We start from the raw sequence: 16,765 nt of genomic DNA, 5'->3' as shown, positions 1-16,765 counted from the left end.
TTGGGATTAACATATACACACTACTATACATAAAATCGGGAAGGCAATGGCAACCCACTCCAGTACTCTTGCCTCAAAATCCCATGGGTGGAGAAGCCTGGTAGGCTGCAGTCCATGGGGTCGCGAAGAGTCAGACACGACTGAGCGACTTCACTTTCACTTTTCACTTTCATGCATTGGAGAAGGAAATGGCAACCCACTCCAGTGTTCCTGCCTGGAGAATCCCAGCGACGGGGGAGCCTGGTGGCCTGCCGTCTATGGGGTCACAGAGTCGGACACAACTGAAGCGACTTAGCAGCAACAGCAGCAGCAGCATACATAAAATAGATAACCAACAATGACCTACTGTATAGCATAGGGAACTCTACTCAATATTTTGTAATAACTTATATGGAAAAAGAATTTGAAAAAAAAGAATGAATATATATATATATAACTGAATCACTTTGGTATATACCTGAAACTAATACAACATTATAAGTCAATTATACTCCAATAAAATTAAATAAAGAAGTAATATGAATCACCAAAAAATAATAATAAATAAAATCTTAGTATTTTATGAAAACGAAATCCACATTTCTAAATTTTATTGAAAAGCTAAAAGATCTAGCAACACTAGCCCTGAATTCCCAAAGGCACCAAATCATCAGAGCTGAGAGGCACGGCCTGGACATAAATAATCCAGATCAGGACAATCTCCACCATAACACACAGGTGAAAACCCAGCCTGCTTGGGCCATGATCTTACCTTCCCTGTGAGTGTCGGACTTTCAACCTTATTTGAACTATTCTCAGGCTTAATAACTATTCAAATCAAAAAGCAGGTAGGAACCCACTGTTAACATTACTCTTCCTCACTGGCTTCACCTTTCACCATACATGTAACCTGCCTGTCTTTCCTCTGAGGGGAGGCTTCAATTCATCATGACGGCTTTGCCACTGAAGATGGCAGATCAATGGACATGATTAATTGACTATGTGCTACATTCCAAGCCAGGTGCTCAAATTAAACCTGTGTTTAATGCTTAACAGAATACATGATGGGAAGCAGGAGTTCTGGAGGAATCCAGTCCCCTTAGTTCTTGTAACTTGGAACAGGGAGACCCTGACATCACAGAAACTATGATAAATAAGACACCATCAAATAGCTGCTTATTAATTTGATTTGGAAATATGATGTAATGTGCTCCTGGCTGTACAGTATTTATGAATGAAAGCCCTCTAAGAATTAGGAAAAAACTGGAATTAGAGGCTTCTGCATGAAAAGTGAGATTCCAAGTCACTATGCTAAGTACTAGGCCCTGTAAGCTTGAAATGCTATCAGCTGTCAAAGAAACTGTTACTTTGTGTAGTGTGTCCTTGTTGCGCTCAATCCTTTGAGATGTTCCATTTAGGTAAAAGTACCATTTTAAAAATACTGATGCCTAGATCCAAACCAGCGTCTCTCCCCTGCTCCCCTGCCAGAGATTTTGATTGAACTGGTTTGGGTGTGGGGACTTTTCAAAACTCCCCAGAAGAGGCTAATGAGTGGCCACTGGTCCAGAGACAGAAATGACATGAGGGGGTGGCCCCACTTGCTGCCCCCTCACTGCTCAGCTAGGACATCTCCGCACTCTGCTGGAACCTCCCTGCTGTTCAATCTCTGGGCTTGTGAAGCACAAAGTGTTAACTGGGTCACCTCCAGGCTGGGCTTTTGCAACGGGTAGAGATGGGGGTTAGTCTGTGAACATTCACTGAATTGCCACTGTGAACTAAGGAACATTTGATCCTGAGGCTGCTAGGTGGTTGGGAACCTTTTTAAAGTCTATAGTGTCCCCTGCATTTGCAGTCATTTTGAGAGGGATTTTTGGGAGCTATGGATATTTACCTTGCAGTTGACTGTGTGTGTGTGTTTGGGTTTTTTTTTTTTTTTGAGGACATTAAAGTAACAGTCTTCTCTTCTGTCAATGTTCCAGCTATAGCAAATAGATCCATAGAAACAAATTTAATCCACTGGAATTACTCTCTAAATAAATTCAACATTTTGGTTCACAGAGCTGCAAATAAATTGACTGCTTTAATTCCCCATATGTGGAGTGGACCTGAACTGTACAAGGACAGACTGAGAAGCTCCTATTATGTAGTCAAGGTGGCCATGGACGAGGGGGAATTGAAAAGGAAGCACTTCAAACTATTTTTAAAATAAAATGCATCCCACTGGGACAGTGACTGCCCAATGCCTACTATTCAGAAATCAGGGTGAACAAAGAGAAGCTTCACATTTGGTGGTTCTGGGCAAAGAAAAAGCTCTGGAAAAAGGAGGAGAATAACAGGTCCAGCTAAGAATATAACAGAGTCCCTCTGACTTTTCTCTGTGTAGGTTTTTTCTTTTTTTTTTTCCCCAGAAAGATCTTTCCATCCTAGAGAAAATGTGTTAAAGATAATTCTCATGGTAACTTTGGTAAAATATTCCAATTATTATAAAAGGCTATTGAACATTATTAAATAAGTCTGTGTTGCACTTATTTTTAATATCTTTGTGCACACTCGGTATTTGTTCTGATGGCTCCCAGCAGACATTTATTACTAAAGCAGATCTGACTTGAGGTTGAGTGGAAAGGAAAGCAGTCAGTGTGGAAGGAATTTTGAGTAACTTGGTGGTATGATGGAATCCGGCTGCAGCAAAATGAGAAGGCTTGTGAAATGTATGTGCCAATTAAGGAATGAATGTGAATTCACGGTGGCCAGACACCAGCCCCTTCCCCTTCATATGTCCCTAGAGATGCTTCTGGAATTGCTACAGCTGAAAATTAAATTATAAACCTAAAACATGACACTGAAAATGGAGTGTCTCCTTTGATAATATCGGCATGATGATTCATGAGTGGGTGGGCCAGCACCCCTTCTGAACTCAGAGTGCAAGGAATCCTGAGACAGGCATAGGCAATTACCCCACCTCTCACAGTGACGCTTTTCTAAAACTTCTGGTCTGAATTGTATCCTGCCACCAATCACAGTGCACCAAAAGCTCCCCACACATAAGACATAGTAGGTCCCTACAGAGACAGGACTGCAGTACGTAGCACCAGCCTAGAAAAGCCAATACATCATTGGATTGTCAATACGCAGAAAAAGCAAATGGCAGTGAATTTCAACATAGGTGCATCAAAGTATGTTGCAGAAAACTCTTGCGAGTTGGCATTTCACAACATGAGATTTGATATCGTCATACCAGACAGATACACAACCCAGATTTCTAAGCAGATTCCTTCTGTGAGTCATGGTGCTTTAAATTCTTCTCATTAGGACAGGAAACAAACCACTAATGGAAATAAATTCTCTTGTCTCTGCCTCCATGAGTCAGAAAGCGGCACTTTGTTTTGAAGAGAAAAAGTTAAAATTTTACATAACCTCCTGTTCCTTTTGCCTCTGTAACTCTGCTTGCCCTTTGCAAAGTCTGGATCATATAGGTCACGTAGGCTCAGAAAGTGGGGACTTACAATCCTGGGAGCTGAAGCTTATCTCACTCACCCTCGTCCTGCTCTTTGCAATTGCCCAGCCCCTGCAAACCTGCTTAATCTTATGTCTGTCCCTGTAAAGGTCAGGCATTCCCCTCCCCATCTTGACTGCTGTTCCTGCACATGTGAAGCCCCTTGGTTTAAACCAGCCTATTAGCAGCTAGTGTTGCCCACTATAGTCTGTCTATAAAAACTCTATAACCCCTTGGTTCAGGCTCAGAGTTTGGAGTGTTAATTCCTCTGGGCCCGCCAGTGTAATAAACTTGAGTTCTCCAACGCTCAGAGTGTGGTGCTTCGTTTCTCAATTACTGGTTTCTGCAACAGTTTATCTCCTTATTCATGGGGGTCCTAACTTCCATGTGCCAAAGTTTCTGAGTCACTCATTTAAGAGGTAACGACAACAAGAGCAGCCGTGGAGGGCCTGTGGAAATCAGAAGGCTGAGCTTTCTCCATAGAGGGGATCTGAACGAGAATAGATGGTGGGATGAATAGATCTGGAACAGGCAGGTAGATATTCAACAAGGAAGGAATGGACACAGGAAAGTTCCGGTTAGTTTTGCAATGGCAACACCTTTGAGGGTCCTGGCATGTGACATAAGAGACGACAGAGAAGGACAGGTGTTAAGACAAAAAGCAGCCATGGCATCTGTGGCAAATGGGAACCTAAATGGATTGGCTGTGGGTACACCATTCAAATGTCTAATGCAATCTGTAGGCCAAACAAAACACAGGAGCCAAGCATGGCCTGTGTGCATTGATTTTGTGACCTCTGATCTAGCGGGTAAAATGGAAGACAAGTCATTGTAGTGGAATGGGAAATATAATAGGTGTTGTTTTATTTATTTTTACCTGGAAGGAATGCTAAGTCAAGTTTAGATGGACCCAGTAGAGTATCTAAAGGAATAATTTTTTTCTTTGTTTGCTTCCATTCTCTTTGCAGGATCTTCTTCCTGTCTATTATTACCTGTGTTCTCATGTAAGCCCATTATTTCTGCTCTTTGTGCATTTTTTCTTGGCTGATCACACCAAAGTGAAAGTCACTCGAACCGGTCAGATTCTTTGTGACCCCGTGGACTGCAGCCTGCCAGGCCCCTCTGTCCATGGAATTATCCAGGCAATACTGGAGTGGGTTTCCATTCCCTTCTCCAGGGGATCTTCCCAATCCAGGGATCGAACCCAGGTCTCCCACATTGCAGGCAGATTCTTTACTGTCTGAGCCACCAAGGAAGCTCAAAATATTCCCAGTGACAATTAGCAAAACTAATTAGAATGGCTGCTTAATTTCTTCACAAACATCTCTTCTATAGCAGTTTTTAGGCTGGATCACACCAAGTTCCATTAAATTATTTAGCTGTCATCTCCTCAGTCTCTATCCAGCTCAATGTCTCAGCAGAATTTCAGAGTTGTACATTCAACTGTCTATTAGACATTGACATGTGTGTGGCCTGAGGGCACCTCAAATTCAAAAGGTCTGCAGTTATACATCCTATCTGAACCTACAAACAGCCCATCCTCAGTGATGAGCAGGAACATGCAGTCAGTTGCCATATCCAGAAACTTTAGTGATGTTCTTGACTCTACTTCCTTCCCTGACCTTGCTTGTCCCACTAGTTGCCAGGAAATATTGATTTCATATTCTCAGCATCCTCTTGTTTTTGCTAGTCAAGTTTCCAATTGGCAGAAATGAAATATACACTCAGGCATGTGCTCAAATCTGGTATGAGTTCCTGATTTATTTAGCCAATAAGAGAAAATGAGCAATGTGTTGTGGTCACACAGAGGGGCAGCAGACAACACATAAATCTTTTTCTATGTTTTCTTTGCCCTGGACCCATATGAGGTACTCTGTTGTTGGTGCCATTCTTTGCACAGACAAACCTAATAAGACTGAGAAAAACATTCAAATTTTTATAATACCATATTTTTATATGCTGGCTTATGTTGCCATTGCAGGAAAACTTGAAGTAACAATTTGAGGCATTTCCACTTTAAGGGGATACTTACAAACATTGATTTTTTCTGATGCTTAAAGTAATCTTGGCATCAGGAAGGCAATATTCTCTTTGTAGGAGAATATAGCAGTCAATGCCCAAGAGAACCAGATAGTATGCCTGCCTCCCACTTGTATAGGGTCCTTAAAGTCAACCATCTCTGTTCCTCAATAACATTTCTCAGATCATCTCTGCTATCCCAGTTTAGGGCATGAGGAGCCCTTGCCTAAACAAAACACAGCCTTGTACACCACCTCACTGATTATCTTGTTTCCCTGTAACATACTCCATCGACTGAAGCAAGTATAATTTCTCTGAAATGCCTTCAGGAACCAGTTTCTCCCTTCCACTCCATCTCATATGTCCCCACGCCACATTCAGCTAACCTGAACTTCTTCTATATCTTTGGAACAACTCATCTTTGTCACATCCAGATATTTAGATACGTTATATCTTTTGCCTGAATACTCTTTCTTGCCTCTTAAATCACCTAACTCCTCCTCATCCTTCAAGAGCACGAAGGAGTGCCACAATTTCTGAGATCCCTGATGCACAATTCTGGGTGAGACACCTCCCCACAGCCATTTAATATGTTCTGTTTTGCTGTTTTTATCAGATCAAACCTAGTTCTATGTCTATTATATTTTTCCTCCTTAGGATTGTGAAGTTTTGTGAGGTTAGTGGTCATGTTTGCCTGATTTATTGTTGAGCACCATAACTTAACACAGTTGCCTCATGGCTACTCCTTAAAAATAAGGCAATGTTTTAGAAACACCAGACTATCCATTATACAAAAGAAACAAAAATGTTAGGGGAAAGACTAAGGGCGAAAGGCAACTTAAACGGTGAAGCAGAGGGACAATATTGCAATGTTGCAAGCTTCCCATGGGTTAGGAAGCTTGGGGCTAAAATAAAATTAAGAAGGAAAATGGTCACGATATAGTGAAGATCAATATAGAGAAGCAAGAAAAAAAGAGTCTTAGAAGACTCTACTAAGAGGCAAATGTTGTGATACCATTCCCCAAAACTGGGTTTTCAGTGGGGGTGGAGAGAGGCGGCAGGAAACAGATATTGAGGAAAAGACAATTACATTTGACACATGATTTTTTAAGAAAAATATTCCAAAGGCAATTGGAAAAGCAGAAATGGAGCTTGCGAAGACCACATGTGTTTCATACTTGAGTGCTGCTAGTATTGGGGACATGGCGATATTTCTTACCTATGTCTGATATCAGGACATTTATTTGCTATATAGTATTAACGCCATCAGGCCTAGGAGGTACTCACCATAAGCCACCTCCAGGTATAGGAAAGCCTAAGCCCAAGACGAGGCCAACTGAGGGTAGAGTGACAGAGGCATGAGCATGCGTCCCGTGCCAGGCCCACCTGAGCCTCCGCTAGGAATGTTCTGCTGATGACTGCAAAAGATGGCTTCCAATGGTGCTACCCAGGGAAGAGATCTGAGAGTGGCGTTATCAACAGACGTCTTTAAATATCTCTCGAGCGTAAAGCCAAGTAAAGAGGAGGAGGAACAAGACACGATAAGTGTGAGGCCAGATGTACTTCTGGATTCTCCAACGATGTAGGACAAAGCATCTGATGTTTGCATAAGTTAACTTCCGTTGGGATATTACCCTACTTTTACTTGTAACTGAATGAGCCTTGAGAAACAGAAGCTGTGAACACTGACATTATACAAACAAGGCTGTTTTAAAGGAGATGCCGTGGAGAAGAAAGAGGGGACGTCACAGGTGAAATGGAGAATTACCATGGGGGGGGGGGGGGAGAGAAAGCAGAAAAAGGAAAACAATTCAGAGAAAGTTAGATCTGAAGTTGAAGGTAAAATTGACAATAGGTAATTACTGAAAGAAGAACAACTGGGAGACAGGAAGATTGTAATCTTAGAAGGGCAGAGACTATCAACAATGAAAATCCAGAAAAGCTCACCTCTGTAAATGACAAGGACTTCGAAGTATTACATGTAGCATGATGAGAATGAATTTATTCTCATCCAGAGATTATATGTATAAAGTCTTCTTGTAATTTAAACCCGTTCCTCAGATTTACATGCCAATTATATGCTATAAAAGGCACATCTGTTAAAATATTGCATCCAATGCCACTGTCTTCGAGCACTTTTCTGTTCTTTTCTCTACTTGTAAAACTGTCTGACTAGCAGCTCTACAGTGTATTGGCATCAGCTGACATTTGTTAGATGGTATCTTTCATTCCTTTCTAAAAATAGGGAAATAATCTATGAGTTATGTTCATCTTTGGGAGCAAAAGGTATGGTGTGTTGGGGGGGTCCAACAGCTGGAAGAGAATTTCTGGCTTCAAGGAGCTAGAACTATTGCAAGTCACAGGAAACAAACCTAAGCAAGGGGGAAAGGAGATCTGTGTTGCACACAATATCGTAAGGTCAGAAAGAGGACGATCACCACTTTTGCTTGCTAGAAGATTAAAATGATAGTAATTATAACTGTTAGCATGTATTCAGCACTTATTAACAGAAAGATAACAGCCACAGCATGATAAATGCATCGTCAAAGGAAAGGGTCCCAATAATCATATTGGTGGAAACGTTTATAAGTACAGAAAGTAAGACTTAAGACAGTCTACATTCTTGAATGGGATCAAGGTCACACTGCTCAAAGACATCGACACTGAGATTTAGATACAGTTTAACTCGGGGTCTGCAACTACTCTCCCACATGCCTTTCAGATAAAGCAACAAGCATTTGAGTTAGGCAGCAAGAAGATAACATATCATTATCTATTGAAATGTTATAAATTCTCTTTTTTAAAGTGTTGTTGTTTTTTTTTTTAAAGCAACAACACGACAGTAAGAAGTATTGATAAAATATTATTCTCAGTTGAGGTATGAAAAGAAGTCCTGCCTAGGGGTAGAAGAATAAATGGAATGCAATCTCCTTAAGCTACTGATCAAGTCTTCCAGATATTTATCAATCAAACTCTTGAACACCCCGAAAATGTAAAAGTTTATCATTACAGGTAAATTAAAAGGCTAGGGTTTTCAAAATAGAACCTCAATGGTGCTTTGGGCACAGTGGATAAGTAACTATATTAAGACAACGGTATAAACAGAAATGCCCATACATTTCCAATGTACTTCAATAGTTATAATATATATTAACTGATCGGGTAACCGCTTGAGTTTACGGGTTCGTGAGTTTTTAGATCATTAAAGAAAGAAAGAAAGTGAAGTCGCTCAGTCGTGTCCGACTCTTTGCGACCCCATGGTCTGTAGCCTACCACGATCCTCCATCCATGGGATTTTCCAGGCAACAGTACTGGAGTAGGTTGCCATTTCCTTCTGCAGAGAATCTTCCCAACCCAGGGATCGAACCTGGGTCTCCCACATTGTAGGCATACACTTTACCATCTGAGCCACCAGGGAATGTTAAAGTCATGATATGTCAAATTACACAGAGCAAAAATGTATTGCCCAAATTAAAGATCATAAGAGTGAAAACTGGTTTACAATATGCCAAAATCAAACCTAGTCTCAAATGCATATGCGTATGTGTTGATGTATTTTTAAAGGGTTAGTCAAGTTATTTCTATGCTAGATCTGATGGAGAGAAGTGATGCAAGCAATCTTTCAAAATGCCAATCTTCCCCCGATTCTTTCTTCAACCTTGACCCAAACAGACAGCCTAAAGTACAGAGAAAGAATTTAATCTTGGCCCCCTCTCAAGAGGCTTGCACTACTAACTGGAGAGGAAGGCTGTTTGAGGGATGAGCAGCCTGGTGGAACTCTCTGGTATGCTGGGCCTTGACTATAGCCCAGAAACTCTGTTTGTCTAAGAAATAGTACTTAGAGAGGGACCCCTTGCTTGGTTAGTATTCCAGAATGAGAGGTGGTGCATAAAAGTGATGACCTCGGGGAGGGCAGAGAATCAGTGCTGACTAGCCTGGCAATCATATTGACCCTGGAAACTTTTTCCTACAGGAGTGGGTGGTGGAAAGGTCCTGTAGGAAGGAAGGTTTCCAAGGAGTCCAGGATACTTGTGCACATGGAGGGGAGCAGGAGAGAACAGGAATCTAGATCAGCAGTGCTGCTGGTGGTGGAGCTCATTCTAGGTTCCATCAACCTTAGTGATTACAGTTCCTACACTGAGAAAAAGTGTGTGTTGACACCTAAAAGGTTTATACATTGAATTTCACACCCTTTGACTGAGGCTGAATGTCTGGTTTTCATTGGTTTACTTATTTATTTGAGAAGTACTCAAACGCATTGGTTTTAAAACATAGCTCTTGACTCCAACTTCCTGTATGGGAAACCTGTCTCTAGCACTTCCTATGTTTGTGACCTTGGATGATTTCTTTAATCTCCCCATGCCTTGCTTTCCTAATCCAGAAATAAACGGACTAATAATAGTGCCCACTTTACAATATTACTGTGAATATTAACCGAGCTACTATAAGTAAAGTGCTTAGATGGGCACCTGATGAAGAAAGTCTCCATGACTGTTTAGCCATTACTCTTTGGTGATTATTGTTGTTGCTATTCAACATATCTGAAGACTGTATAATAATCCAGGTGAAGTACAGTATCAGACCAGAGCCAGAAGTACATAAATATGCAAAAGCAGAGTTCACATCTAACTTGAGGCTCTTAAGCCTCAGGAGGATGTCTTGTGTATCACACTGCTCTAACACCCTAACTTCAGGGTCCAAAACGACAAGCTGATACAACCTGGCTGAGAACTTGGCTGACCTGTATTATTCAAAGTGGCATCTATTTCACAGATCAGGCTGGGACTGGGTTTGCCCAGGGATCAGACTACTGGTCACTTTTGTCAGGGGCATTAACTTTCAGACCACTAGGATGCTATTTAGTGCAGGATTAGTCATTTACTAATTACTCCAGCGGCCACAGACCTAAGGTCAGTCATTTCCTCCCTTCACACCAGGAGAATCCAACATAATAGAGGCCAGACAGGTAATTTGCATTGTCTCTTCTTAGGAGAGACCCACAGGAGAAGGAGGCAGGAGGAGGATTCTGTGTTGAAAGCAAGCAAAGGAGTTTTACTTTGATGGGCATTTCCATAAGCTTCTCAGGGGAACTTGTGGCCCATCGTTCCTGCTGGGACCTGGCAGGTTCTCACATTTGATGCTTGCTGCTGGCCAGCTGGGGAAACCAGACAAGGTCTGACCCCAGCCCCTAATCACTTCTACTAGCTGGCAAGTCTTTTCCCCTCTGAGCATCTGGAGAGTCATCCGACTGTGTTTGCCAAACTTGCTTGCAAGTGAGAAGCGTGTTTGTTTTATGATCACTGTCTTGGGTTTTAAATAAGAATACCGTAGGAGATGATCCCGCTCTGATCCTTGCTAATGTACCTCTAGGCTAATAAGTGCTGAGATGATCCTCCTCTTTGATTTCATGAATAAGAAAATAAAATGGGAAATGCATGACATTTAAAAAAAATTATTGTTATTACTGAGTGTAAAATTTGTTTTAACCCTCTCTGGAGTGGCTAAGTTTCACACTGAAAATGCTTGGCAGATTGTATCTCCTGTTCCTCCTCTCCTTAAATATGTGCTTATTTACTTCCTGCAGAGTTCAATTTTAGAACCCATCAAAGTAGATCCACTCAGACTGACTACATTTTCATGCATAAATTCATAGATGTCTTCAGAAGGAATTGCACTTGCATATGCAAATACTTCCAATGCCTTTTCATTTCTACTTTTGGCCTGCACAGTTTTTAATTCATGCAAACACATTACACAAACAAATATGGGCTCAATAACAACACAAGGCATGTGTGAATTGTTAATTGCAAAGCGAAGGGTTTGATATGGCCAAGCGACTTTCATTATTATCAATGAAGAGGAACAAGATTAAACAGGAAGAATAAAGGTATATTTGAAAATAAAATCCCAAGCACTTGGTTTCATTTTATGTAAATATTAATAAGGGAAAAGGTGACAGGCAAATCCACAGTTCAACAATAATCTGGGATCTACAGTTCAGTGCACAATGATCAGAAGCCAGGACACACCTTTAATGAGACTTAGGAAGGAGAGGCCACATTTTAGCCCAGAATCATGAGAAACAAAACCATATACAATAATATCATAAAGGAAACAGAAAACACAACAGAAAATGGAAGGCTGTCAACCTTGTTGAATGTGCATCACCTTTCAAAATATCTCAGTCTTGTATGAGAGATACCCCTGGAAGCAACAGGCAGGTATCCTCAGTTTTCAAATTGGATAGTTAAGCCTTCCCTTAATTAAGCTGTGATTCCTTGGGGTTTTTTTTGTTTGTTTTGTTTTTTGTTTTCCTAATTTCCACTACATGAACTTTGAGGTCGAGTGAGAACTTAACAAAGTAAAACACTTGTTGAAGTTACTCACAGATCAAAGACATCTGATACAGAGCAATTTTCAAGCAACCCTCCTCCCCTTGTTTGCAATGTGTTTCATTTACATGCAGTTAACTCAGAAAATAAGAGTGAAGATTAAATAACAAGTGCGTTCTGCAAGGGTCTACAAAGGCAGTAGAGATAAAATTTTAACTGTTTCTCCACTGATTCTTTGGAATGTTTTATTAAATATAAAAGGTGAAGCCAGGCTAATGGAGGAGCATTTGAGAACATGTTTCTTCCCTGGTGGCTCAGAGGTTAAAGAGTCTGCCTCCAATGTGGGAGACTTGGGTTCGATCCCTGGGTCAGGAAGATCCCCTGGAGAAGGAAATGGTAACCCACTCCAGTATTCTTGCCTGGAGAATCCCATGGATGGAGAAGCCTGGTGGGCTACAGTCCATGGGGTCGCAAGAGTCGGACACAACTGAGTGACTTCACCTTCCCTTCCTTCCTTCCCTTTTTTAGAACAATCACTGAATTATAGCAGATATACATATATATTACACATAAGTAGTGTTTTCTAAGAAATAAACAAAAGACTAAGTAAACTAAGCTAAGGAAATTAAGAAACCAGGGATGGAATTTGAAGCTTCTATAGGCTGAATGTTTGTGACTCTCCAAAATTTTTATATGAAAACTAACCCTCAAAGGTATTTGGAGGTGGGGCTTTTGGGAGGTAAATGAATTACAAATGTGGAACCCTCATACATAGGTTTAGTGCCCTGATAAAAGAGGCCCCAGAGTGTTTCCTTGCCCTCTTCAGCTGTATGAGGACACAGGACAAGATGGCCATCGATGGGCCAGGAAGACACTTCTCAGCAGCACTCAAATCTGCTAGGACTTGACCTTAACCTTCCCTGCTTCCAGAACTGTGCAAACTAAATTTCTGTTATTTATAAGCCACCAGTTCACAGTATTTTGTTATAGCAGCCTGAAAGGAATAAGATACAGCTAGGGTATATAATGAAGAATTAAATTAGATGCAACATTTACTGACAGGGACAGAGAACAAGAACTATAGACTCAGTGTTAACACATGATGCAATAAACCAGCAGGTAGAACCTTGGCACTGCAGAGTGCCCCTTCCTGGTGCATTCACTGCAGTTTTGCGTGTCCACTGGTAATTTTGCTAAGACTTTATGTAAATGACACATAGGGTGAGGCTGGTACACAAAGCATAAGACCCGGAGCCAGCCAGTCAACTAGACACACTGCCTCTCAATACTGTGCCTGAGTCCAGGCGTTCATACATTTACAGCAACTCATCACAACTGACAACAAAATTTCCCATGGATAGTGACTAAGAAGAGAATGCCAACTGTCAGTGCTTAGGATGAAAACATTCTCCTCCCCAAAGAAATCAAACCTGTATAAGAAAATTATGTTTAGGGGAAAGCAGGTGTGGGAATTATACCAGTGGAATTGGAATTGATCTATACTTCAAAACATTAAAAACATGTGTAACTGAGAATTAACACCACATATTTTGGGGGCGGGGAGACAGAAATGAAATATTATTATATGGGAGGGGAGTGCAGAGAGATTCAAATATGTTTTTATCATTATACAATTTGTTCAAAGAGAATATAACCGAGAAGCTCAATGTGAGTAGCAGGAGAAATCTGAACTCTTAGAGGCTTGTGTCTCAGTTTCAAGGAGAATGGTTTAAAAATCACAGATAATTCCATGTTCCTTGGGACCGTGATCCATCACGGTCACAGGGATATCCCTCATGGAGCCAAGGGTCTGCTCTTTGTTACATCTGATCAAAACCTACCCTGGTATGTCTCCAAAAGTAACCAACAAACTGCCAAAGAATTGAAGTGTCTAGGGCAGAAGAGGCCCTTCTGTGATCTGGAATCTGACATGGGTGGACAAGAAGATTGTTCTCTTAAACTAAACTTGAATGGAGACTTGATGCAGGCCTGCTTTGCTCCCTGTTTCCACCAACCTCAGTCATCGATGAGCAACAGTGCAAGCAAGTAAGACAGCTCGGGCCCTCAGTGTGGTCAGCTCCACCTACCTTGTCGTGGGAACTCGTCTGACTCCCGGTGAACGAGGTCTGTGACTCGGTTCCCATAGTGCACCCTGCTGTCGTGATCGTAGGCCTTCAGAGTCTCGCTGGAGCTGTAGGACTTCTGCGTGGGCACACGGCAGTCTTCACTGTCCAGGGAGGAGCTCGTGTAGCGACACTCTTTGCCACACCGTCCCCTGGTCAGAGAGCGGTGTCGCCGGTCTTTGACATCCATTATCTCAGGTCTGGCAGAAGGCTGATGCTTTCTGAAGTCAGGCCGGGGTTTGGGCACTTGTCACTTGGCCACCTAAAAACATCACAGGAGAAAAACTCAGACTATGATTCTAAGAATTACTGCCTTCTGTTCTGATTGATGCTTTGACTTGGATCAAAATGCACAAAGGTGAATTTGGTCAGTGCTGCTTCATCTCTTCTGCAAACGCTTAATGTACACTTAAACAATCAGCCTAAATAGAATCATTCAATGCAGTAAATTAATTCCTGTGCTATTTAACTAAATAGATTTGAGAGGAAAATAGTAGCAAAATAACTCATATTTTGATTTCCTATAAGTGTGAAGACGAGAGGTAAGCCTGTCACCCTAACGAAAGGTCTTACTATGAAGTGGTTCAGAGTAAAACGGATTTTATGTGACTTTAATTGCTTTTTTCTTTTTGCTGCTGAAGGACTGGGGAAAAAACACCAGAATTAAATAAATACCAATCAAATCAAGATGTAAAAGGCATAAATATATGCTGATAATGCTTTTAATGGTACCAGGTCACATTGGACCAACATAAAATTTGCCTGGCTGGGTATGGAGAATAACAATATAAGGCATTCTTGACAAGCAGTCTTCCTCTGATTTATTTAATGAGCCTTCAGTAAACTCCTCATCTGGTTTATCTTCTTGGCAAATCTGATTCTTGGAGAAACCTGGTCTTTTACCTAGTCACCTGCCAACAGGACATCTTGCTCACAGAGGGCCAACTGGCACAACCACATGGCTATCAACCTAAGCCCACCCTAGTGTCCTTTTTCACAGTTGGGATATCCACTGTGGAAAAGAAAAATGGGGAAGACCACTGAATGCAATAGGTAAGTTGATGGAAAGAAGCCTCGCCAACATATGATCTGGCAACCAGGGAGCCCCACAGCTTGACACCCGGGACCTAGAAATGTAGACAAATATCACTCAGAAAACTCTAGCCTTCTGCCGAGCAAATAAGATCAAAATGCTTAGATGCCTCCAAGTTCCAAATGATAGGCTCTTATTGATTTCATCGGCCATGCAAAATAGCCTGGACCACAGGGCCAGGGCTGGACAGAATGGAAAAACACAAATTTAATTAAAATGGCAAATACAACCCAGAACCAGTGTAATGATTTTTCTCCAGGCTTCTAATGCTCACTGTCTCCTCAATATGTCAGAATGTACTTGGGGAGTAGATCTATAGTTTGGAGCCCCTCTGCTCTTCTTTGGTTATTTACCACACTGCAATGGGATGCTTGTGTATACCAAGGGACTAGCCTAAATGTGCAGCAATGTGGAAGGCATCAGCCCCAAGAAAGCAGAAGTCAAGTTATCTCTTCCTTGTCCTTTCATACCAAGAGTTCCTTCTGGATCTCAGAAACCATCCTAACTATGACTATTTGTGTATAGTATCAAACATTGCCTGTAATCATGAATAACCTTTGTTTGACAACTGGCATTAAGAGGGCATATCTGTGGTAAACATCAAGCAGAGTCGAGCTGTTGCCACAGTCACTTATAAAAAACTTAAATTTTCAGTTTCCTGGAGCCTACAGTCTCTGACTTAGGAAGCTGAGAAGCTTCTTCAACTTTGAGAGTCACCAGTCAAGACTCCAGGACCTGCTTAGAGAAAAAGATGATCAACATTAGCATGGAAGTTTTGGGGGCTGCACCAAAGATTCAAGTGTCTTAACATTTTCTATATGTCCAAAAACTTCTCCCTTAACACCCAATATGTGATCGTAACATTTTAGAAATCATAGTATAGGCTGGTTAAGAGCATGGCTATTGTAGTCTTGTTGGATATCGATCTCATCATGACCATTGACTAGCCAGGGCCCTTGTAAAATTCAGGTTCTCAACCACTGAAAACAGAAAATAAATATTTACAGATTATTTATAAAAATTAGATGGGACACTATGGAAAAGCTCTCAATATGCTGCCTAACACATGGTAAGTGCTCTCTAAGAAGTAGTTTTTTTCCTCCTCTGAATGATTAAAAATAAATTCTTGTCTTAGCTGAATAGCTGCAAATTTACATAAGACAAAGATGATCATATGAATCCCTGAAACTCAAACTTCTAATTATAAATATCAATACTTGAACTACATACAGATAAAGGAAGACTTTCAGTGCCTAAAGCTCAACATTCAGAAAATGAAGATCATGGCATCTGGTCCCATCACTTCATGGGAAATAGATGGGGAAACAGTAGAAACAGTGTCAGACTTTATTTTTGGGGGCTCCAAAATCACTGCAGATGGTGACTGCAGCCATGAAATTAAAAGACGCTTACTCCTTGGAAGAAAAGTTATGACCAACCTAGATAGTATATTCAAAAGCAGAGACATTACTTTGCTGACTAAAGTTCGTTTAGTCAAGGCTATGGTTTTTCCAGTGGTCATGTATGGATGTGAGAGTTGCACTGTGAAGAAGGCTGAGTGCCGAAGAATTGATGCTTTTGAACTGTGGTGCTGGAGAAGACTCTTGAGAGTCCCTTGGACTGCAAGGAGATCCAACCAGTCCATTCTGAAGGAGATCAGCCCTGGGTGCTCTTTGGAAGGAATGATGCTAAAGCTGAAGCTCCAGTACTTTGGCCACCTCATGCG

General features: G+C 41.3%; 1 protein-coding gene across 2 annotated transcripts in view; it reads right to left on the bottom strand.

Moving 5' to 3' along the window:
* The window catches only part of LOC138440471 (teneurin-2-like), a 319,019-nt gene that overhangs the window by 70,939 nt on the left and 231,315 nt on the right, over window positions 1-16,765 (bottom strand). For both annotated transcript variants that reach the window (XM_069590029.1, XM_069590030.1), the window contains exon 2: window positions 13,911-14,208. In XM_069590029.1, coding sequence (XP_069446130.1) covers window positions 13,911-14,136 — 226 coding nt within the window. In that variant the 5' untranslated portion in view covers window positions 14,137-14,208. The remainder of the gene's footprint in view (window positions 1-13,910; window positions 14,209-16,765) is intronic.

Source organism: Ovis canadensis, chromosome 5 (assembly GCF_042477335.2).
Source record: "Ovis canadensis isolate MfBH-ARS-UI-01 breed Bighorn chromosome 5, ARS-UI_OviCan_v2, whole genome shotgun sequence".
Lineage (NCBI taxonomy): Eukaryota > Metazoa > Chordata > Mammalia > Artiodactyla > Bovidae > Ovis > Ovis canadensis.
This window is presented reverse-complemented; position numbering and strand designations above follow the sequence as displayed.